At 33.6% G+C, this 25,270-nt stretch overlaps 1 protein-coding gene across 1 annotated transcript in view; it reads right to left on the reverse strand.

The window, feature by feature from the left end:
- Positions 1–4,060: 4,060 nt before the first annotated feature.
- Positions 4,061–25,270, reverse strand: part of LOC144438967 (armadillo-like helical domain-containing protein 3) — a 30,246-nt gene continuing 9,036 nt past the window's right edge. The window contains exons 6-25 of the mRNA XM_078128198.1: positions 24,566–24,658; positions 23,646–23,720; positions 23,168–23,254; positions 22,499–22,555; positions 20,792–20,835; positions 20,459–20,519; positions 20,199–20,245; positions 19,794–19,869; positions 19,504–19,582; positions 18,226–18,327; positions 17,816–17,874; positions 15,968–16,033; positions 14,649–14,779; positions 11,426–11,514; positions 9,744–9,826; positions 8,384–8,510; positions 6,529–6,604; positions 5,613–5,691; positions 4,906–5,022; positions 4,061–4,481 (exon numbers count right to left, since the gene is read on the reverse strand). Of these exons, the coding sequence (XP_077984324.1) occupies positions 4,389–4,481; positions 4,906–5,022; positions 5,613–5,691; positions 6,529–6,604; positions 8,384–8,510; positions 9,744–9,826; positions 11,426–11,514; positions 14,649–14,779; positions 15,968–16,033; positions 17,816–17,874; positions 18,226–18,327; positions 19,504–19,582; positions 19,794–19,869; positions 20,199–20,245; positions 20,459–20,519; positions 20,792–20,835; positions 22,499–22,555; positions 23,168–23,254; positions 23,646–23,720; positions 24,566–24,658 (1,641 nt within the window). The 3' untranslated portion in view covers positions 4,061–4,388. The remainder of the gene's footprint in view (positions 4,482–4,905; positions 5,023–5,612; positions 5,692–6,528; positions 6,605–8,383; positions 8,511–9,743; positions 9,827–11,425; positions 11,515–14,648; positions 14,780–15,967; positions 16,034–17,815; positions 17,875–18,225; positions 18,328–19,503; positions 19,583–19,793; positions 19,870–20,198; positions 20,246–20,458; positions 20,520–20,791; positions 20,836–22,498; positions 22,556–23,167; positions 23,255–23,645; positions 23,721–24,565; positions 24,659–25,270) is intronic.

Here is a 25,270-nt window from a genome sequence, read left to right on the forward strand (position 1 = left end):
ATATAACAATCTTCTGAATTGGTTTTGTAGTATATCAAAGCCGTATCAACACAACATGTACATTCTGCCATCCAGTACTCTATTCCAGAATTACAAAAACTAACAACAAAAACAACAACACACAGTCACTCACAAACCCAGCCAAGATGTTTTAGTATATTTTAAAATAGAATACTTTCATACAGGATGAACACAGGAAAGTGTAAAACTAATGGTAATTAGCTCACGCATCTAGACCCTCCACCAAGAGGGTCAATGGCTCATGTAACACTACATGTACATGTGTATAGATTTATTAGCACCTTTTTGATCAAAATAGTGTCTAATATGTTTCCCAAGACTTCAAGTCAACACTAATTTTATTCATCCATCATTTAGCAATTCTCTGGAAACCACCATCTTTGCTTCGTACCAAACCAACTACACAGAGAACAAAGAATGAAATCACAAGGTAAATTTATTTCTGAACTTCACCCCCTCCTTTTTTTTAAAATACCAACATTGCACAGATTCAAAACTAAAAATACAAGTTTGGACAAAATAGTGCTACTAAAAATACATTTGAAATATTCCACACCACTGCTTAAAGGTCACCAGGAATCTGTTATCAGATCACTAAATCCAAATATTGTAGCAGTTTCAAACCAAACACTTGGCATACAATCCAGTCATGTGGGGATTTTGCTGTCACATTTGCTAATGACCTATTGCATTAATGGAGCTACTGCCAGAAAAATAGGCACAAATTAATTCTTATTGGGATTTTAATTCTTCTCACAGTGAGAGGACGTCAATAGTGTCACCATGTGATTAGAATTAACTCAGAGGGTTGAGCTGTACAATTTAAACAGGATTACCATATTCAACGTTGTGCGAGAGAAGTAGTATTCTCATAATAGGTTTGAATATACAACCTTTATAGTAAAATGAGCAAAATGCCCACACAACTGGATTCTAGGCTAAATCAAACACATGCAAAACAAAGGTTTGATAGTCCTGAAGGGTCCTTTCCGATTTAAACAAATCAACAATTTCTTTACTTACTGAATGGAATTACTTGGCAGTTCATAATAGTTACAATGTATGTTGTTCTTTTTTTTGTGTGTCATATACAGATCATGACAAAACATAATTACATAATTTGTCACTTTTAGACTAGTATTGAATAATTACATCTACATAACCATAACACATTTCATCTTCAGAAGAATTTAAGGTGCATGAGGAAAACAACATAACATAAAAACATGGTTTTGTTATTTCATCTACATGTACATTGTACTAAAGTATGAAAAGTAGAAGGATTACGATTTTTTCTTCACGTAGTACGAACCTCTAGAGTAAAAGTTTTGAACTTTTGCTGTTATTTTCTTCAAGAAAACTCAAGCCTGTTCTCACTTAAAATGAAGAAAAAAAATAAGGGGTCACCGAGATCAAAATGATTTGATTATTAAGCCATTTAAGAATCCAATATCGCTGTCCAATACCATGTTAACTCTAAACAAGACACTGTATTTCCTTGAAAACATGATGGTAAAATGCCAAACATCTTTTTATGATTTCAGAAAGACCATGAACAAGCTTTCATATGACAAAGTTTGGACAGATTTGAAGAACTTTGATTTTCAGGGAAACTAGTCCCTGAGGCATCATAACTTTCAGGACTGGACCAATTTCTAAAAACTAATTCCCTTGTACATGAACAGCTTCTCCAACTTAATTTAACTCGTATTGAACTTCCTCATACTTTGTACACAACAGAATTGAAGGTTGGAACATTAAGTCAAAATTATAAATTGTAACAATTACATTTATTTCCTAGCACCTTCACTAAAATTAATTGTAATGTCTGATTTTAAAGATGCACTGTTTGTTGTGTTGTTTACCCATGATTTGGTTGTCATAAACCACATGTCCCCAACACATTTAAGTTCAAAGGTCACTAGGGACAGTCACAGCCATCTTACCCATAAGTTCCCACTCTTATCCACAAACAGAGTTGCCCTTTGCAAATTTAGACAAATCTAAATACTGGGAACACAATCACTTGTTACTATGGATACCCACTAATGCAACAACAGCACTTGAATAATAAGATAGTCTTCTTAGTGTTTAGTTTTTGTTCAGCCAGTAGTCTCAGTTGCACAGACTCTAACCTCTGGGGGCTCTCTGGGTGGTCTCATAGTAGAGCCCCAAGTGGTGACAGTCTTTTACTCGAGACTTATTCAGCCAGGGAAGATAAGAATGATATAAGGTGCCTCGTTAGGACAAGTCAAAGATGAGTAGTTACAAAGTTCTTGTGTTTGACAGCGTACAACTTGACTTACACATGGTACAATGTCTACAGCAATCTTATAAATTCTTTCATATTGTTATATACACACAGTTTCAAGGGAATTTTCACTTACGCATAATTTCTGGATCTGTAGCATGAACCTTCCTTTTTGGGAGGGGATTGTGTGTGTGTGTGTGTGTGTGTGTGTGTGTGTGTGTGGATAATGCTGGAATGAAGCACTACAAATATTATGATTGATGTACTACTACTACTACTGCTACTACTACTACTACTACTACTACTACTACTACAAATATATTTAAATGTGAGTTTGTAGCTTGAACTTGTATAGAACAAAGAACGCCTCTACTGAGTATGTATGTGTGTGTGTGTGTGTGTGTGTGTGTATTTATGTATGTATGTATGTGTAAACATGTATGTACGTACATATCAGTGTACGTACATATGTATGTATACACAAACATTTATGAGTTAATTTGTTCTATACATGTCTTAAGAAACACATGCATACCAACTGAATACCAGTGCTTTAAAACTAAAATAACATACTTGGTACTTGATAAATCCAGTCCCCATTGGCTAAAGATTAAGGATTTAGGGGCAATACCCACTACAGTGTTAAGCTATGAGGAGACATAATATTGACAACATATTTAACATACCAAACTTAAACTGTACCTCCTATTAAAATTCGTTATTTATAGTTAGCATGCATAAACTACATTGCATTCTGGAAGCCATCTTGTTTCTACAACCTTTGGGGCATTACATATCATATTTTACACATCCTTGTGAAATCATCAGAATGAAAGATTATGCAAATAACCTAATTAGTATGTAAATTGTATGTATTTTGATACCAGTCAATTATATTTATGGAATAATCATGTTATTGAAAACACATTACTAAATATGCAGACACATGTAGGTGTTCTGTTAATCAAAAAACAATCTTACACTGAGATAAACTAATCATTATTACTATTTTTAATACTTTATGTGAAATGAAACTAACTTTAAACAATCACTTCTGAAGTTGTTGATAAATATGCAAACTAGGTGATGTTGACAATGAACAGCCATTGAGGGCAGCCTTCTGACTTCACCTATACATTGTTATCACATGGGTTGCCCTGACACAGAAGAACATGCTTTGTAATGATTTAGGGTAGTGCTGTTACTGCATGCACGTTTGTACATGTTTATGTAATGGCTTTTTTGCTGACAAGCTTTCCATTTATTCTTCATACAACTTGTAAAACCAAATAGACAGCAAAACATTAGGCTAAAGTGTGATAATAATGAATTCTGAAGTTGACACATGATCAGCAAAATCTGTGTCTGCCATTTGATTTTTGCTTGCTACCATGTGGAACTGTTTTCTCTCTTCAAGAACAAGAGTAGCATGGCTGAACAAAAACAAGGTTCTCCAGCATTCCCAAGGTGTACACTCGTGTTGAGAACAGACAGCACAAGTACACCCCTATATTTAGTTCATAAAAAGCAATATTCAACTTTTTGTTCAAAAACAAGTTTTCACTACTAGTATCATTCTATTTAAAAACCATTCCTCTTTGTTTGAGTTGTTTTTTGTTGTGAAAATAATGGCAAAGTCATTAATAATACCAATGTCTTACACGCCCATACATATCTTGACAAAAATGGTATGGAAAATATTACCTCTCAATAAAATTTCAAATTGGGTTTCTGATGAAAATAAATGATTTAAGAACCCACATGTATAAAGAAGGATTTCTATGGGGGACATGAAACTATAGGGATGTGTAATTTTGTAAACATGATATTTACATGAAAACTTAATGGTACTACTTTGTAAATCTACAGAATACACTCCTCAGAGTATGACAGTGTCTATTTTATAAATCATGATCATAGTATGTAGTATGCACTCAACTGATAACACCAATCTGGGGACCTATAGGGTGTTCATTTTATAAGATTGTGCATTATATAGTGAGTCTATTGTAGAGAGGTTACCAATTTGATTCTATTTTGTATAACCACAGGTTACTCTGTCTATATTATGGTATTTGCCTACTTTCCGATTATGTTATTTTCATCTGTCAAGGTGTCATGACAGATTGGAGAACTCTTGCAAGACAGTCTGTTGTTCCAAGTTGGATAAACTTATGCTGTGTCTCACGTCTGAAATTATGGACCGCACCTAGACAAAGAAGAAAATTGAAATTCAGCATCTTGAATAACGTAAGTACTACCTCTGGTAGTCCCAGGTTTACACTATAATTTTGCAACAATGAAATATGAACTATCGGCAAGCTAACACAGACATAAACTATACTATTATTGTGACATGTCAATATAAGCTACAAACAGATGTTGACGTTATTAAACTCACAGTAGAATGGCATCTCTGATAGCAAGTTTTCCACAAATATTCACTCATTCAACCTCATTCAATGATTAAAGTATGACCTTGATTACAATGTGATTTCATCTACATAACCAAAGCCCTGCAATCACCCACCTTTACATCTAGTTGTAGTTTTATGTGTTTCTTATTTTGCCAATTGCATGTTTTCCAAAGTAATATCAATCTTGCCTTTGTACAACATATAGCATATGCTTACCAACTGAGTAAAGAAAGCAGTCTCCCCTGGTTTCTCTGAATACCTCTCATATTGGTCTAGGTTATCTTGTAGTTTCAATGTCAGTGTATCATAATTGCTACGTACGACATCTAAAACCTACAATCAGAAAAATATAGTGCCAATGACTGACTGACTGGTGTGATGATAATTATTGATATCTTATGTTTTAAAGACCAAAGAGCTCTGTATTGATTTTAGGAAAGTTCGGTGTGACCCAGCACCTGTCCATATCAAAGACTCAATAGTAGACAGAGTGAACGAATATAAATACCTGGGCATCAAGCTTGATAGTAAATTAAAATACCACCAATGGCGCTGTAGCCCAACTATAGTTGGCTGTTGGTATGGGCATGGTCTTGTTGCTAGGCATATTTGCATACATTTGTGGAATCTTTATTAATTTGCCCACTCTTTCCAGTTTTCATCTTTGCAATGTAAACCACCATTTAGCCATTGCTAATGATGTACTAATGAACCCCTTATTGATTCACTTGTGCTAAAAAAGCAGAGTCAATGGCATTGTGCCATAGCCGATCATGACATCTATTGTGGAAGATGCTTTGTAAATGTATGCTGTCCAAATCAAAGCATAATATGAAGGTAATAGTGAACAAACAACTGACCACTACATTGGATTTTAAACAGATTAATCACTTGAATGACTGGATATGAACATTCTAACTAACCTGGTCTGATGTTAGTGATGACAGTGAGTTGACTGCAGTCCAAGAATCTATCTTGGGAGTAAAATGATTCACTATAGCTCTGTGTAGAAAACATTGAATGCATTCGTTATCTTAGTCCAAAATGATTCACTATAGCTCTGTGTAGAAACATTTAATGCATTCGTTATCTTAGTCCAAAATGATTCACTATAGCTCTGTGTCGAAAACATTAAATGCATTCGTTATCTTAGTCCAAAATGATTCACTATCTCTGTGGAGAAAACATTAAATGCATTCGTTATCTTAGTCCAAAATGATTCACTATAGCTCTGTGTAGAAAACATTAAATGCATTCGTTATCTTAGTCCAAAATGATTCACTATACGTGTAGCTCTCTATAGAAACATTAAATGCATTTGTTATTCCGGGGTTAAATAAATAATCTTGGGTGTAAAATGATTCACTTTAGCTCTGTGTATGTACAAAACATAGAAATCATTTGTTTATTTAATGTATAGTTAAATAAACATTCAATCTTGAATGTAAACTGATTCACTACAGCTATGTGTCTGTCCTTCCACCTACCTGTTTGTCTTCTGCCAGCCTTAGAATCAAAACCTCAAAACAGACACTAAATTCTATGTCTTCTATTCTAAGACTTCATAGAAGGTCAAAGGTCAATGTCTTAAAGTTTAACCCTGGCAAGATAGGGGTAGACTTTAATGTAGTCTCCATGTATTAATGTTTTTGAGTTAATTGGTAAATCATGATTGCTCACTATAAATATGGCTACCATTGAGTAAAAGGTTCTACATTATCTAAGGACATGATCTAAAAGACTTTTTAGCTACAGTGCCAAAGTGTCTGTAATATATAAGTAATAGCTTAGTTTTAGCTAATAATAAAGCTAATTATAAGTTCAACAGATGTAACTAACCTGATGTTGACTAAGTTACTGGTAAGCTGTGCTGCAGAGTCTTTGTGTTCCCCTCCATTAGTAGATTGCCTTAATGCTATAAAGTCAAAAAACATTACATCATCACAGAGATTATGATAGTTACTTGTAAAAATAGCACAAACGGCATTGTAGCACAACAGTACGTTTTTCTTTGTGTACATTTGGTTGCCTATCTAGCCCTGTTTTTACCTTTACCATATATACCATTGTTTGGCTGTTGCTATGGGCATGATCTTGTTGCTAGGCATACTGTCAACCTGGAAATTTTTGCTAAAGACTTATTCTCACTTAGTTCACTAGAAATCAAAAATACAAAACTTAGCAGTGACTAAAATATCTTCTTGTATATGAACACAATGAACCAGTCAGGTAATTAGTAAAAATTGGAATTATAAATTTTTGACCAAAAAGACACATTTTTAGACCTAATTTACATATCACTCATGAGATCACCATGTCACGAACAATTCTTAATCTAAACACCCCTTGGAACGTTCCCACCAGATTTCAGACTGATCTGCACAGTAGTTTTTGGAGTTTAAGTATTTTGACCAAAGATCACATTTTTAGACCCAAATCACACACCAACGGTAAGATTATTTTGATTTGAGCAATTTCCCAACTAGACACCCAAGGTAAAATACCAACCAAATATCATGGCAATCGGTCAAGACAGACAGACAGACACTTTGCCATGCCTATAGCACTACTGAACCTAAGAAGTCCAGTTGTGCTAAAAACAAGCTGTTGACAACAAACTACATCATTTAGTTTAAGAGGTTCACACTTTGAAATTATCTTGTCAAAAAAATAACATGTGGTGCTTATTTAGTCTAAAAAAATTGTTCCACATGTTGAAATTAGAGGTTATACTCTTATTGGTACCAGACAACAACCAAAGATTAGTTTTGACCATGTCAAATGGGCAAGGCTAGCCACAATTTATACAATTTATGTCGAATACGCAAATATCTCAATCAAAATGAAATACTAGTTCACTCATTGATCAGTTCCCACCTGGATTACACAAATTCAATGTTGTATGGTATGCCACTTATTTGATAAATTGCAATGTCTACAAAGTAGAGAAGTGCACTTATTAAATGCTTGAAGAAATTTGATAGTGTGTCACAATCACTAACTGAGTTGCATTGGCTTCCTGTTACGGTGCGAGTAGAATTCAAGATCATTTTGCTTGTTTTAAAGCTCTGAACGGCAAGGCTCTGGTGTATATTAAAGATATGATTGAGGGAGTTCACAACTCCAATTCTAATCAAAGAACAAATAGTAGTCACAATCTCGTTATTCCACAATCTTGTAATAAGTTGAATGGTAGTCTAGAGCTTTTGCCGTCTGTGGTTTGAGACTGTGGAACTCCATTCCAGAAGAGTTGAAATGTTTAGATGAAGTGAAGCAATTTAAAAGACGGTTGATAACGAACCTTTCTAAACTTTCTTACAACTTGTAACAGCTGATTTTCCCCAATATATGTTGTTTTGTTTTTTTGTTTTTTTAAAAAACACTTTTTAGAAATTATTTTAATTTACTAAATTAAATTTTACCTGGTGTGTATTTTTTTTTGTATGGTATTTTTTAGATGTATCTTTTAACTTATTGTGCAGTGCTGTTGAATATTTCAAAAAAATAAATAAAATAGAGCAAGCGCTTCAGAAATGAAATAAATGTTAAATGTTGAAATGTTTTTTCAGTATAAGGCCTAAATGTTTCTATATGAAATCACAGAATCCACTTTTAGTGGTGTAAATGTAATAAAGTGTACAATTCAAACTCTTGAAACTATTTCTTTATTTAATCTGAGGTGAAACCAACTTACCCATGGAGTAGAGGTTATCAAAGACTTGATGCATACGTATAATTTCATAGTACAACTCATCATAACTGCTTGGGCTCGGTAGGAATGTATCACCATAGGTAATGAACAGATTAAATAATGTCACCACCTGAAAACAAATCATCCAATACAACTCATTATTTCATCAAATTGGTCTGAGTAACTGTTATTAAAATGAGCATTATACCATGCACAAGCTAGGATAGTGTCTTTGAACAGAAAATATGATTACATGTGTATACCCTAATTGTCTATGTCATGACAACCTGTGTCTTCATCACTGTTTCTGCGGTGCTCAAACCATGAGTCAAAACATTCCAAAATGCCACTATTTTTCCTGCTTTTTCATAAATTATGCTTGAGGATATTGTTCCCCAATATTTTTTTTTTCATTCAGCTGGAAAATACTCATGACCTAAAGGGTTTTCATTACTCCTCAAGGCCCCTTGTGTCAATTGTATTTTCCTCGGTTGAATGAAGAAAAATATTTGGGAATAATATCTAATTATATTTACTCAAAGTTGATAGGTACTATAATTACATTGATCACAACAGTAGTACCACTTGATAGGTACTATAATTACATCGATCACAACAGTAGTACCACTTGATAGATACTATAATTACATCGATCACAACAGTAGTACCACTTGATAGGTACTATAATTACATCGATCACAACAGTAGTACCACTTGATAGGTACTATAATTACATTGATCACAACAGTAGTACCACTTGATAGGTACTATAATTACATTGATCACAACAGTAGTACCACTTGATAGGTACTATAATTACATTGATCACAACAGTAGTACCACTTGATAGGTACTATAATTACATGGATCACAACAGTAGTACCACTTGATAGGTACTATAATTACATCGATCACAACAGTAGTACCACTTGATAGGTACTATAATTACATCGATCACAACAGTAGTACCACTTGATAGGTACTATAATTACATTGATCACAACAGTAGTACCACTTGATAGGTACTATAATTACATTGATCACAACAGTAGTACCACTTGATAGGTATTATAATTACATTGATCACAACAGTAGTACCACTTGACATTACAAATACTACCTTTGCACCAGTTGTCTGGAAATGCTGTTGAGATCATGTTTTGGCACCTTCAAAGCCAGTTTTAATTACACTACTACTGATAAAACAACATTCTGATCAACAGCATTTCTAGACAACTAATACAAGGGTTGTAACAAGTAGGATAAAAGTAATCTATAGAAATGTTATAAATTTAGGTTAATACAAGTTTTAATACAAATACGACTAGTTGTTATAAATATTGTACACAAATTATTGCCTTACCTTATTGGATAAGTGAAATATGTTGTATTTTGGAAGGAGTGATGACTCATTGGACAATAAATATTTCAATAAACTAACAAGTGCTGCAGAGAAAGACCAAAATTAAATGATGGTTAGATGAAAGCTACAATTCACCCATTTTTATATAGCATGGACACTTTTTAGCACAACTGAACTGAGGTTCAGTAGTGCTATAGGGATCGCCTGGCATCTGTCTGTCTGTGTGTGTGTGTGTGTGTGTGTGTGTGTGGATGTGTGTGTGTGTGTGTGTGTAAACAACTTAAAGTCAAAAACTGCTGAACCGATTGCCATGATATTTGGTGGGTCCATTACCTTGGGTGTCTAGTTGGGAAATTGTTCAAATCAAAATGATCGCATCACAGGTGTGTGATTTGGGTAAAAAAATGTGATTTTTGGTCAAAAAACTACTGGGCAGATTGGTGCGAAATTTGGTGGGAACATTCTTTAGGGGGTGTAAAGTAAGATTTGTACATGACATGATGATTCCATCAGTGATATGCAAATTAGGGCTAAAAATGTGTCTTTTTGGTTAAAAATCTATAATTCCAAAACTACTGAGCAGATTGGGCTGAAATTTAATGGGAATGCATCTTGGGATGTATGGACAACAATATATTAAGCATACAATGATTCCATGAGTGATATGCAAATTAGGTGTAAGAATGTTCATTTTTGGTCAAAAACTTATATCTCATAAAGTACTTGGTCAATGAGTCTGAAACTTGGTGAGATGTTTCTGAAACTATTATTCTGCAGATTTTCTTCAAAATATTTTGACAAAATTGGCCCTAGCGACCATGACCACGCCCTTTAGCAACAACCAAATGGCAGTATATTTTGGTCAAATAACAATATCATCTGGTAGGCAAGTGAGTAAACATTCAAAAAATGTATGCAAATACCCTAGTAACCATGACCACGCCCATAGCAACAGCCAAATGGTGGTGTATTTCACAAAGATAACAATGGGGTTTAATAGACAATTGAATAAACATTCAAAAAATGTATGTAAATTTGCCTAGCAACAAGACCACGCCCATAGCAACAGCCAAATGATCACGTGTATTGCAAAGACAATATCAGGAATTCATACACAAGTGAACAAAAACATAGTATTACATAAATGTATGCAAATATATCTAACAACATGACCACGCCCATAGCAACAGCCAAATGATAGCATTTATCGTAAAGATAGCAACATGGTTGGATAGGCAACTGGATAGTTATTCAGCAAATGTACACCTATTGTTAGTATGGACTAGCATATGGATAAACATTTTTAAAAACTGTACAGTTGTGCTACAACGCCATTGGCGGTATTTTTGAATACAATGTACCGATATATGTACATATAAGGAACTATTTTGAAACATAGTAATTAACTAGTGTTAATCTAACTTCCTGCACTTGTTTCCTGCTTCATAGAAGTTAAAAAGGTCAAGTGTACACATTGTAATTTGTATACATTTTGTGTTCATTTTTATATTTAGGTGTATAGAAATACAATTAATTCATTGAAAGTACACAGATTATATACTAAGTACAGTATATTCTCACTAACTTATAGGAAGCATTCAGTATAACTGTGGCAATTAAAAATGAAAGTTGCATCTCTTTGTCTCAAAGTACTGTACGGACAATGTAATGACACCACTCACCTGTCCACAACTGTTTCCATGTATACTGTAATCTAACTCTACATTTCTTCTGATAACACAAGATTCGATGAATAATACCCAAAGAACGTCTATAATAAAAAAAGGAAAATACAATGGTTTGGTTGTTCTGAATATTAGTATCACCAATGTACACAGCTGACTTCAAAGAGTGTGCCTAGTCTGTGACTGAGGCCCCATATTTTACAGATGTCAGTTTACAATAGAGGAAAAACATAATACACATTAAAACTTACTTTGGCTGCATGTACACGACAACGTTTTCAAATAAAATCAACCTATAAATATTTATGTACTTTCATACCATAGACCAACAGACTTTTTTAACAAATGTATACGTGGAAACGACGAAGACGAAACTAATCGAAAATAATGCTGTTTGCTGTTAGTTACAAAGCGTCATGTGCAAACATAGCACAGTAGTTTGGAGCATGCGTAAATACATTACTGATTGAGTCTGTACATCATGAGGTCAAATGTGTGCTTTTTTAAATGTTGTGTTTTAGGTCATTTACATAACTCCATTTTCAAATCTTTCCAGTCTCGTCCATTTACATAGATTCCACTTTCGAATGAAAATAGAATGTTTGAAAATGACCCACTAGAGATGACCGTTCTCAGGGCATGTCTTTTGAAAATGGCAGGAGAGCTAAAAATCACTCTCCTGAAACCATCCAGGCGAGTGGTAGGCGAGTGATTTAATACCTCTCCTGAAAATAGTCAGGCGAGTGAAGAAAAAGAAATTTCATTTTCATTTCTATTTGTATTTTTGGCCAGTTGGCTCCGAATAAATAAAATTAACATTAAAAAAATGTATGCAAAAATATATTTATAAGTAACAGTTCGTTTGGTTATTTGTACAACAATTATTATTGCAACAATTTTGTTAAGTCTGTGCACATCAAAATCTTGAAAAAATATTCATTTTTTTGTTGTGACTTCAAGTAGTACAATAGAAAACTAGGTTTTTAATTTCAAATTCTAACTGGTCTTGTTTTCTTAGAACGTTTTTATAAAAACATCTACCTGAATATCTCCTCCGGAAAGATTTATAGTCGCTACAAAGTACATGTTTTGGAGGGCATTGAAGAAACCACCACTTCTATTTCACTTAAAATGCAGCTAATTCAAACTTGAGATTGTTCAAAACTATAATGAATTGACAAAAACTAACGTACCCCAGATGACAAATGCCTTCTGATGTTGAGCTTTGACGTTGACGTTAAATTGCTTGCCTAGTTTGTAACCGTTCACTTGATCCGAGACAATAAAACACGTAACCCCACCTAGTACCTGTGCACGGACGACCGGTGTCGCCGACTAAAGTAGCAAGATCCGTTCATGTCTGAGTAGCAGACCTACTTTGTTTTAGAAATCACGACAATGCAAAAATTCGAGCAAATATTTTATATGTTACAGCAGTCGATAAAGTCATGGAGGTAAAACAGACGTGGTCGGCAGTTGAATAGATCATCGGACAAAAACAATGAAACTGCGTGTTGGAGATTATGAAATAAAAACCCGGGAATTTCTCTGAAAACTGCACGAGAATAATAAGATAAGATGGGAAAATATCGACAGATTATCTTTATTTTTATTTTGTAAAATAATCGATCTTATAATATTTTATTGTCATTCTTTCAATGCCCTCCAAAACATCGCCAAGCTATTGTCAGAACTCTGGGCATGTACTTTGTGTAGCGACTATAAATCGAAGTTGTTGTTCATGTTCTGGAGGAGACATTCACGTAGGATGGTCTGCAAAACCACGTTCTAACAAAACTAGGCAGATCGGAATTTAAAACTAAACTCATCGATGGATTGTTGAAAACGAGAACTCCAAACAGTCATCGTATCAATCGTAATTGCGCAATTTGCAATGATGCGAAAGTTGAAATCTCCCTGCATACTGAGCTGATCAATATTCATGATATGCCATGATATCATGCATGTCCCGCTTCGAATACGTCACTATTTTTCCCATATGAGGGTAGTACAATGCAAATTTCAGATACATATATATTATAGGTCATGAATGACAGCGCTGACTTCAGCTGGAGATCGACCATTATGAACACGGAAGTGTTCCACGCTCCCACCACGTAATTTTACCGAATAAACGTTGATTTTTATGGTAAGCACATATTGAAAATTGATATAAAATAACATCAGGCTGTTGTACAGGTTGGTTGGGGCCCACGCGAGTGGAAAATCGCTCTCGTGGATATTAATTTGCGTGAGCGGTAGGCGAGCGGAGCGATCGCTCGCCTCAAAAGGCATGCCCTGAGTTCTGTAAAATCAAGTTTACATGGAAATACAATAAACATGTACTTGCAAATAGAGGCCCATAACTAGGTTTTTCATCATATGTAAAATTAATACCTTGTACTTACATATAGAGGTCCATAGGTATGTTTTTCATCATATGTAAAATTAATACCTTGTACTTACATATAGAGGTCCATAGGTATGTTTTTCATCATATGTAAAATTAATACCTTGTACTTACATATAGAGGTCCATAGGTATGTTTTTCATCATATGTAAAATTAATACCTTGTACTTACATATAGAGGTCCATAGGTATGTTTTTCATCATATGTAAAATTAATACCTTGTACTTACATATAGAGGTCCATAGGTATGTTTTTCATCATATGTAAAATCAATACCTTGTACTTACATATAGAGGTCCATAGGTATGTTTTTCATCATATGTAAAATCAATACCTTGTACTTACATATAGAGGTCCATAGGTATGTTTTTCATCATATGTAAAATTAATACCTTGTACTTACATATAGAGGTCCATAGGTATGTTTTTCATCATATGTAAAATTAATACCTTGTACTTACATATAGAGGTCCATAGGTATGTTTTTCATCATATGTAAAATTAATACCTTGTACTTACATATAGAGGTCCATAGGTATGTTTTTCATCATATGTAAAATTAATACCTTGTACTTACATATAGAGGTCCATAGGTATGTTTTTCATCATATGTAAAATTAATACCTTGTACTTACATATAGAGGTCCATAGGTATGTTTTTCATCATATGTAAAATTAATACCTTGTACTTACATATAGAGGTCCATAGGTATGTTTTTCATCATATGTAAAATTAATACCTTGTACTTACATATAGAGGTCCATAGGTATGTTTTTCATCATATGTAAAATTAATACCTTGTACTTACATATAGAGGTCCATAGGTATGTTTTTCATCATATGACTCATAATAAATTCAACCATCAAATCTAATAAAGCACATGCCAGTGGCCTAGCTGGTAGATTCTTGTCTACTCTCTGCTTTCTATGTCTCATTGGCTGTTGGTAAAGGAACATCATAGTGTTAAACTATAAACAGTGTTATCAATTAAAATCATAGTGTTAAACTATCAATCTATTCAGTGCTATCAATTAAAATCATAGTGTTAAACTATCAGTCTAATCAGTGTTATCAATTAAAATCATTGTGTTAAACTATGTCTAATCAGTGTTATCAATTAAAATCATAGTGTTAAACTATCAGTCTAATCAGTGTTATCAATTAAAATCATTGTGTTAAACTATCAGTCTAATCAGTGTTATCAATTAAAATCATTGTGTTAAACTCTCAGTCTAATCAGTGTTATCAATTAAAATCATAGTGTTAAACTATCAGTCTAATCAGTGCTATCAATTAAAATCATAGTGTTAAACTATCAGTCTAATCAGTGCTATCAATTAAAATCATAGTGTTAAACTATCAGTCTAATCAGTGTTATCAATTAAAATCATAGTGTTAAACTATCAGTCTAATCAGTGCTATCAATTAAAATCATAGTGTTAAACTATCAGTCTTATCAGTGTTATCAATTAAAATCAGTGTTAAACTATCAGTCTATTCAGTGCTATCAATTAAAATCATAGTGTTAAACTATCAGTCTAATCAGTGTTATCAATTAAAATCATAGTGTTAAACTATCAGTCTAATCAGTGTTATCAATTAAAATCATAGTGTTAAACTATCAGTCTAATCAGTGTTATCAATTAAAATCATAGTGTTAAACTATCAGTCTAATCAGTGCTATCAATTAAAATCATAGTGTTAAACTATCAGTCTATTCAGTGTTATCAATTAAAATCATAGTGTTAAACTATCAGTCTAATCAGTGTTATCAATTAAAATCATAGTGTTAAACTATCAGTCTAATCAGTGTTATCAATTAAAATCATAGTGTTAAACTATCAGTCTATTCAGTGTTATCAATTAAAATCATAGTGTTAAACTATCAGTCTAATCAGTGCTATCAATTAAAATCATAGTGTTAAACTATCAGTCTAATCAGTGTTTTTTCTTGAACAGTACATTTTCTTTCTGGAATACAAATATGTCTTGAAGCACTTGATAGCCCCTTCCTGGTTCCCCCCCCCCCCACCACACACACACACACACACACACACACACACACACACACACATACACACACAGACAAATGCACACAGACACAGACACACATATAAAGTACTTACAGCTCTGTATAGCTCAACCCGAAATGTCATATTGGCATCATGTAAAAATGAATTGGCATATTGGTCCTGAAATATTAAGTAATATGACAATATCAGTGATAGCTGTAGGTGTGTTTCTTATCATACTTTCATACCAAATCTATTTTACAGACTTCAACAATTTTCTAAAGAGTACTTTTATAAGTAGTAATGCAGAACAAAAACAGCTTGAATCTTTGACTAGTTTTGCACCATTAGCAGCTTTCTCAAGAAGTTTGTCATGAATTAAAGACTAATTTTATATAAATTACAAAAATGTACTAAGCCTGGTACTAGTATACTGTTTATATACACAACCAACCTAGCAGTCGAAATAGCTCTGCTGTTTTTAATTTTGTTACATAAATGGTACAGAAGATGGACAAGGTGAACCTCAAATCCTGTATTAGTTGAGAATTTTCTAGAAACAGTAACAGTTCAACTATGCTACAATTAAGAATAACCATGGTTGTTTGTCAATCTCAATTAATATCAAATACAAACCTGGTCAAAAATACCCCTACAAAACATATATCCCATCATAATTAGCTTATGACTTCATTCTCTGAGTTCACTACCATGGTTGTCGTTCTTTATGGTAGAATATATTTTTTTCAGGCAATGATGCCAAATTACCACAAAAAACCCACAAAAAACCCCACAAGAAAACAAAAACAAAAAACAATAGTACCAATAGCATTGTAGCACAACTGTAAAGTCTGTGATAATTAATAAAATGTCATTAATAAAAGATGTTTGTGTACTTGCCTAACTACCCCTATTGTTATCTTTGCCATACACCATCATTTGGTTGTTGCTATGGGCATGTTGCTATGGGCACTTTCTTGGATATATATCCACTTGCCTAACTAATCTTTTTTTTTCTTTTTTTTAAAGGTCTTTCTGTTTCTTATTGGACATTTTCACTGTTTAACCTTTTTTTTAGTAAAGAGCATTGGGGCTGTTGCGTAATGTGCTGATAAGAATTTACTATTATTATTATTATTATTATCTTGTTATCTTTGCAATATATGCACAACCATTTGGCTGTTGCTATGGGCATGGTAATGTTGCTAGGCATATTTGCATACATTTTTTAATGTTTCTCTACTTGGCTACCCATCATATCCCTGTATTTATCTTTGCAATAGACATCATGGGCTATGGGCATGGTGTTGTAGCCATGTAAATTTCATACATTACCTAGTACCCATTCCTGTATTTAACTTTGCAATATACATCACAGACTATGGACCATGAACAACGATGGACAATCAACTTAACCTAACTGTCGCTGACAGCGGAGCTAAAAAGAGGCATTTTACTATTTTTTAGTCACTACTTATTTTTGTGTTTTTGTTTTCGAGTGAAATAAGCAAAAGTAAGTCTTCAGTGAAAATTTCAAAGTTTACAGTATGTTGCTATTGAATGATTTGTTTAATTCTGCGCTATCTTTGACAAAGATCTGAAGCTTCACATTCATAAAATGATATAATATATTAAATCATACTTTGATCAACTGTGTCAATTTTAGTGCAACATGAAATTATTTCTTCTGGCTTGCAAAATAAGTTAAAGTAAATGCCATGGTTCCTTCTTTAAAGGCCCATGTCAGAGAAGAAAATGGTTGTCTGGCAGAACTATCAATAAAAGTTTCATCCTGAACAAAACACTGATGAATGATATGGCTCTCTAGATAAGGTAGCACTAATGCAGGAATGTCAGATTGATACAGTGGGCTTTAACTAAACATTACACTTCACTGTTAGTGTTATCTAAGCATCACACACTGAAGAGCAGAAAGACAGGGAAGTTTTTTAGTGTTCCTACCTCTGCAATACATGTTAGGATAATCATACATAGTTTACCATTGCCTAATTTCTCTTGATCTGAAAGAAATCACAAACATACATGATTACACATTATATTTGATATTTATTTATTCAATTGGTTTATATTTCAAAAGTATGTACTACGATGATGAATAACACCATCAAAGGGGTGTCCCTGTATGAAATATAGCTATTTTGTAATGTGAGTTTTACCATTATTAGTATTTAACTCAAGACATGTCTGTCACATGTGAGCATAGAAAAACACACCATAAACTCTTGAAACACAACACACTTGCATTTTGCTAAGACAAAACTGAAGTCGCTATCACTTATACATTTTTTACACTGTTGAAATTTTGCTGTAATGAAACTGAAGCTGTCAACTATGCACATTTAAATACTAACCTTTGACATCCTGAAGTATGATGGAACAATACCTTAGAAAGGTCACCAGTATGTTTGTTGGTTGACTAGTGCTCTCCAATGACATATCAATGGGAAGAACATCTGTAAAACATATTTTTAAGTTATCCCGTGAAAATATATCACTGGAACTAGTTCAAATCAATTCATAAAACTTCAAATCTTAGAAGCACTGCCATATTGAACCAAGTCTTAGGAAATTTATTAGAAATTAGTAGAAAATCTTGATTTTCCTTATAGTTTCTTTTATACAGTCACTGATAGTTGAGAATCATACTATGAATCAATATGTAATGTTCATTATATTTTAACAGAAAAATAAATAAATTCTTGAATTTCATATCAATAAAAAATCTTTGCTATCTTTTATAAAGCATCCAAAAATTCCACTTCTGTTTGAAGGGCATGCAATGTTTATTTCAAAGTGGCCATATGGATGAGGATTTTGTACTTATTTTGGATTTTTAATTTATGGAACGATTTTACCTTGGCTTCGTACTTGAAAAATAAATGTGACACAACATATGCCAAATCGTTGTTTGCAACTCAATAAATTGCAAAAGATTAATAAATGTGTAAAATGTTTGTTACTTTACGTACAATAACACTTTTTTTTTCTTTTTGCAATGTATAATGTTACAAACACAGACTTAGACAATGTTGATTTACATTAATTTTTTCAAGTAGGAAGCCATGATAAAATTGTGGCAAAATAAATACCCAATCCTCATCCATATGGCCACTTCAATACATGCATTTATCTCATTTCAAAAAGCCATCATGACAGATATCTTAGTAAAGGTGAACTGTATCAAAACTAGTACTATACAGTGCAATGTATAAGGTGGTTGAATAGTTTGTACTAATGGCTTGGAAATGGAACATATAGAAAGCCTACATATTCAACCTACACTAGCTGTAACTTCGGTATTATTCTTATAATCTGACAACCAACAATATATTTACTGAAAATTCTTCAGATACCAATAATTAGACGTACGTGTCAATTGGATCTTTATTTTTAATGTCTATACGTATATTGTACCATACTATTTGTATTGCTACACAAATATGTTTACCCACACATGATTCCATACAGCTCAGGGTGTAAAAATTATGAGTATGTTATTATTATAATATTTAACAAAACTGTTTAAAAAATTTTCCAGTCACAGCTAGTGCAGCTTTGACAAGGCTAGCATAAAGCCACCAAACTTATGTCTAGCTACAATTGAAAACTGATTTAATTGGTGTACCTACCTTGAGCAGCAGCATCTACTGCTAGTGGTGTCCTAGAAGTTGGACTCTCTGGTGGGCTGGTAGTGGACTCGGTGTGATTCTATGCAGTAAAATAATTTATGTATCACATTTTTGAAAACCATATCTACTATCTACATCATTCAAAGGCAGTGTGTATGGCATATTTTGAACATCTGATCTTTTCATTTTTGCAATACATACAGCTAGAAATAGTTTACATGGAAGATACCACAAATGATGACAAATTTAACATTTACACACCAAATATGTCTTTTAAAACAAATACCTACATGGGTGAGAACTGTAATAAAATTTCTGTTGAGATGAACTGCTTCATACATGGCTAGTAGGATGGCATCACTTGCCCTATAGAGAAAGTAGGAGTGTGATTACATACATGTCCATAAAATTCTACATCTGCAGATTGGAAATGGAAAGATCTAGTTGCAAGACAAATGCATGAACAAATCTATGCAATTACTGTATACACTTCTATGATTATAACATTAAATTTCCATCATATTTAAATCAAAGTAAATTCATGAATTTGTCAAATTGAGCAATGCTGTACTTTACAACAGTTGTGTGTTTCTCTTGACAGTTGTGAACTTTTTGTGAAATTTTACTACATAACTTGCACCTGAAAAAATTGAAAATAAATGTGGAAATGTTATCTGAAGCTATCAAGTGCTTACCTGACTGGTTGGGTTGCAGCATCTTCAGTTACAAACATGCTCCCAACCTGTAACAACAAACATGGTAGGAAAAACAAATTGTGTTATGGAATATCACTATCAAGACTGAAAAATGTATGGAGTCAACCACCTTTCTTTCAATTTATTGACAATAAGATGATCAGTCAGATTTATTGCATGAAGTCTTACTATTTAAAGTAAGATACAACTCTGTCGGCCAGAAATCACAACTTTTTTGATTTGTCTTTGTCTACACTTACCATACTGGTCAAGGCTGAGAAAAGACCACCACTTCCAGGTTCATTTTTAGTTTCATATTGTCTGGAATAATATGGAAATGTAAGATTTACTATTGAACATGTCAAAGTGGAAAATCACAACAAAATAATGCAGCTGTATGTATATGTTTTCAGAGAATCTGAATCTGAACTGTCACTAGAGGGCAGCATTCATACAATTTGAAAATTACTCTATGTAATGTCCTAACCCTTTCTTTTGATGTTGTGAAAGGCAATGAAAGCTCCATAAATTTAAGTAGATATGAATGTTTGGGTGAAGTGGCAGTATCTATGAATCAATGAATTCAACCTTACCTGTTAAAATCTTTGAAGGTTGATGAAATAACATATCCCAAACCCTGTACATGGAAATTATCAAACATTAGATTTATCAGTTATACCATAGTGAACAAAAAACACTGTCCAAGCAAATCATAATAAACAGACTGACAGTCTTATAATGTGCTTTTACAAAAAATAGTGCCAATGGCGCTGTAGCAAAACTGTACAGTTTCATTTGGCTGTTACTATGGACGTGGTCTTGTTGCTAGGTATATTTGCATACATTTTTTGAATGTTTATTCATTTGTCTATTAATTCCTGTTGTTAGCTTTGCAATACGCGTTGTCATTTAGCTGTTGCTATGGGCATGGTCTTATTGCTAGGCACATTTACATACATTTTTGAATGTTTATTCACGTGTCTATTAATCCCTGTTGCTATCTTTACAATATAAACCATGGGTGTGGTCTTGTTGCTAGGCATATTTGCATACACTTTTTGAACTTTTTGAAAACACTTCTAGAAACATCTCACCAAGTTTCAGTCTCATTGACCAAGTACTTTTTGAGATAAGTTTTTTGACCAAAATTCACATTTGTACACCTAATTTGCATATCACTGATGAGATCATTATATGCTTAATATTTCTTCACCTATATACCCCCCTGATGCATCCCCATTAAATTTCAGCCCAATCTGCTCAGTATTGACCAAATGATACATTTTTAGCCCTAATTTGCATATGGAATCATCATGTCATGAACAAATGTTTCCACCAAATTTCAGACCGATCTGCCCAGTAGTTTTTGAGTTTAAGTTTTTTGACCAAAAATCACATTTTTTGACCGAAATCACACACCGGTGGTAAGATCATTTTGATTTGAAATATTTCCCAACTAGACACCCAAGGTAATACACCCACCAAATATGATGGCAATCAGCAGGGCAGTTTTTGACTTTAAGTTGTTTATGCCATTGACATTAAGGTGTGAAGTAGCCCATAAAAGATTTAATGGTTTCATTGCATCAATAAAACAAAAACCTTTCATTTCTAGGCTGTGTCAAAGCATTAATTAACTCCATGAATCATGTTTTTTCTGACCCAAAATGCACATCTCTAATGTGATCACTTCCATTTGAACAATCTCCCATCTACACGCCATTAGTAAAGTCCCCAGCAAATACCAAGGCGATCGGTCTGGTGGTTTTTGACTTTAAGTTGTTTACACACACACACACACACACACACACACACACACACACACACACACACACACATTTCCCCATGCCTATAGCACTACTGAACCTAGTTCAGTTGTGCTAAAAAACAGGATCGCTCAAAATAACTTGAAGCTTGAATTTCTTACGAAACAACATATATTCCTTTTAATACCGAGGTTGTGGGCTATCAGTTTTCAAAGGATCACTTCTTTTCCTCGGGAATGATGGTCTATTAAGAAATGAGCAATGTTTGCAATATGCATTGTCATTTGGCTATTACTATGGGCATGGTCTTATTGCTAGGCGCATTTACATTTTTGAATATTTTGTGACACTGAGGTTGAACACCAATATTTTGAAGCTCTTTACACAAGAATTTTTGGTAATTTAGATAGTTTGGGTTTAGTTTTACTCACACACACACACACACACACACACACACACACACACACACACACACACACACACACACACACACACACACACACACACACACACACACGGTTTAGTTTTACTCACCGTTAATGCTAATTCATCATCCAATATGGATAACTTTACAATATATGGATTCACTGACTGTAATACAAAATATGCCACAATGTCATCAAACTTCTAACATTCAAAACATTACACTATTTACTTTTCTGCCACTTTTTTTCCTGTCTTTTTACAGTTCGGTCCTGAGTGCAAAGTTCATTTTATTATGTTGTAAATGTGGTGAATGGAAAGTTTTAAGTAATATATGATTCTCCTGACATGTTAAGGCATCAGTAATTGACATAAACAGTTGATGGCTGCTGTTTCCATTTGGTTATCTATTGTGGTTCAGTCATAAACACACAACAAATAAGCATTTACACTGAATATCAACTTTAACTGTCTGGAAACTCTGGAGAACAAATTACACAACATGAGGTGTGCAACCATTTGCCTCAATGTACATGCGTATTGTTTATCTCATGAATACACTTTGTACGAATCTCATTGCCACAGCTGCCTTGAATTTCTTATTTTATGTATACTATAGACTACACATTGCGATGATGTGTGTACTTATTCTTATATAGCAATACCCCAAAATATAGTACCTAGACTATACATTGCAATGGTGTGTGTACTTATTCTCACCAATACCCAAACCTAACTATCATCACAGAAAATAGTCATTCAAACGCTATCTATGCTTACCTCATACTTCCTATAGTTGACTAATATTGTAAGCAACAACATGGCGTCATAGCCATGATTTTGACGGGCCACTGGATTGGCTAAAATCTGAAAAAACAATATACATGTAGTGGATACTTATATCATGCAAGATACACAGAGTGAAAATAAATGAACTGAGCACTCAAATAATGGAAGCATGTGATTAAACAGTGTGTTCTAAATATAACACTGTTGGGCCATGTTCCCTTTTCTTTGCATTCTCTCACATTGTTTTCTCTATTTAATCTATTTAGTTTTAGGCAACAGTCCTAAGATCTGGGGTTTACACAAAAAGACCTAGAAGTCCTGACTGACTCCTGTGATTTCAAATGAATTAAAACTAAACTATTATTCATATGAACTAACTGAATTTCAACTACTGGAAGAAGTGTTGTGAAAACGACAAAACAGTAAATATTATGTCAAAATGATAATAATTCTATTTGATATCACTTACCTGAACAATAGATTCAAAAACACTATTTAGCATAATATATTCCAATATTGTGTTCTGACTGACATTATCTGTCACCTGTAATAAGTAAACAAACATGACACATCGTATTCATTTCATTTCATATACTCATTACAACTCATTAGCTAATAATCAAAAGGAGCACTAACAACAATGACTCTTTCAGTCTCTAGCTTACAATACATACATACATAAATATATACATAGTCAAACAAATGTCAATTTCCTTCCTGCAGACTTATGAGAAACACTTTCAACAATGTGTACAAAACTACTTTTTTTTTTTACAGCTGTGAACTTCCTAGACAGCCTTGATTGCTTGATTATACATGTATATACCATCTTCAGACTTCTGCCTACAGATCAATTCAATAGTTTACTACTCTACAAAATGTGCCGAAGTGACTGCATTTGTCCAATGTGTAGGGCTGTGTTTATATCTGTGTGTGTGTGTGTGTGTGTGTGCATGTGCAAGTCTCCAAACAGTAAAATTTAGTTTATATTGTTTGATGACTCACATTCCTAATACACTTTCTTCTTTCTTTATAGATAATGTCCAACCTTTTGAAAGGTTCAGTATCTCTGATGTGTTCATGATTAATACAAATTTTACACCAGTTCAAATTCACCACCTTGATTAAAAAAATGGTGCTATCGTTTATACATTTGAACAGTGACGTTAAAGTGAATATTATGGATGTATCAATATGAATACATCTTCATTGCCCCCCCCCCCCCCCAAACCCAGCTCCTCACACCTCCCTGCTCCTCAACCCTTCCCCTTCCTAAACAGAATGAAATCTTATCTAACAATGTTATGATAGATGTGAGGATGCAATATGTAAATATATTGAGGCAGCGTTGGCTGTGAACATTTCTTTGATGAAATCAGCCATACTTACAGTTACTAGGATCAGAAGTAATTTGAAACTGAGGTTCTTAAGACTGACAGCAGCATCACCAACAATTAGTTGATTGACATTTTCTATCAGCGCCTGAAGATAAAGTGTACAGTAATATGATAAATCAATCACTTATGTTTAATATCATATCAACTGCCCACTGTTGTTGTAAATTATGCCAAAATACTTTAAATTAGACTGCATTATGGTAATCGTTGTAGAATCAGAGAAAGGGTAGATTTTTTTTACAATGATCTACATGTACTATTGTTCCTATTCAGTGCCATAGAACATTAAGTCATATTGGATTTTGACACTATACAAATTCTTTTGATCGATTTAGGAACACTGAAAGGGTCAATTCTATTGTAGGCATGAAGTTGTGGAAGCAATGGACACTTAGGACATCACTTGTCTTGTAGGGGTAAAGCAAGGGACACTTATGGAGTTATGTGTAGGAGTGAAGCAATGGACACTAAGAGAGTCACTTGTATTGTGGGGGGGGGGAAGTTACAGAACCAATGGACACTTAGGACATCAATTGTAGTATGGGGTGGAGAAAAGGACACTTATACCTTAAGGGGTCACTTGTATAATTGTAGGGGTGAAGCAATGGGCACCAAGGGAGTCACTTGTATTGTAGGGGGGGGGGGAGTTGTATTGCAATGGGGGTCACTTGTAGGCAATAACACTATGAAATATAGG

Source organism: Glandiceps talaboti, chromosome 8 (assembly GCF_964340395.1).
Source record: "Glandiceps talaboti chromosome 8, keGlaTala1.1, whole genome shotgun sequence".
NCBI classification, from domain to species: Eukaryota; Metazoa; Hemichordata; class Enteropneusta; family Spengelidae; genus Glandiceps; species Glandiceps talaboti.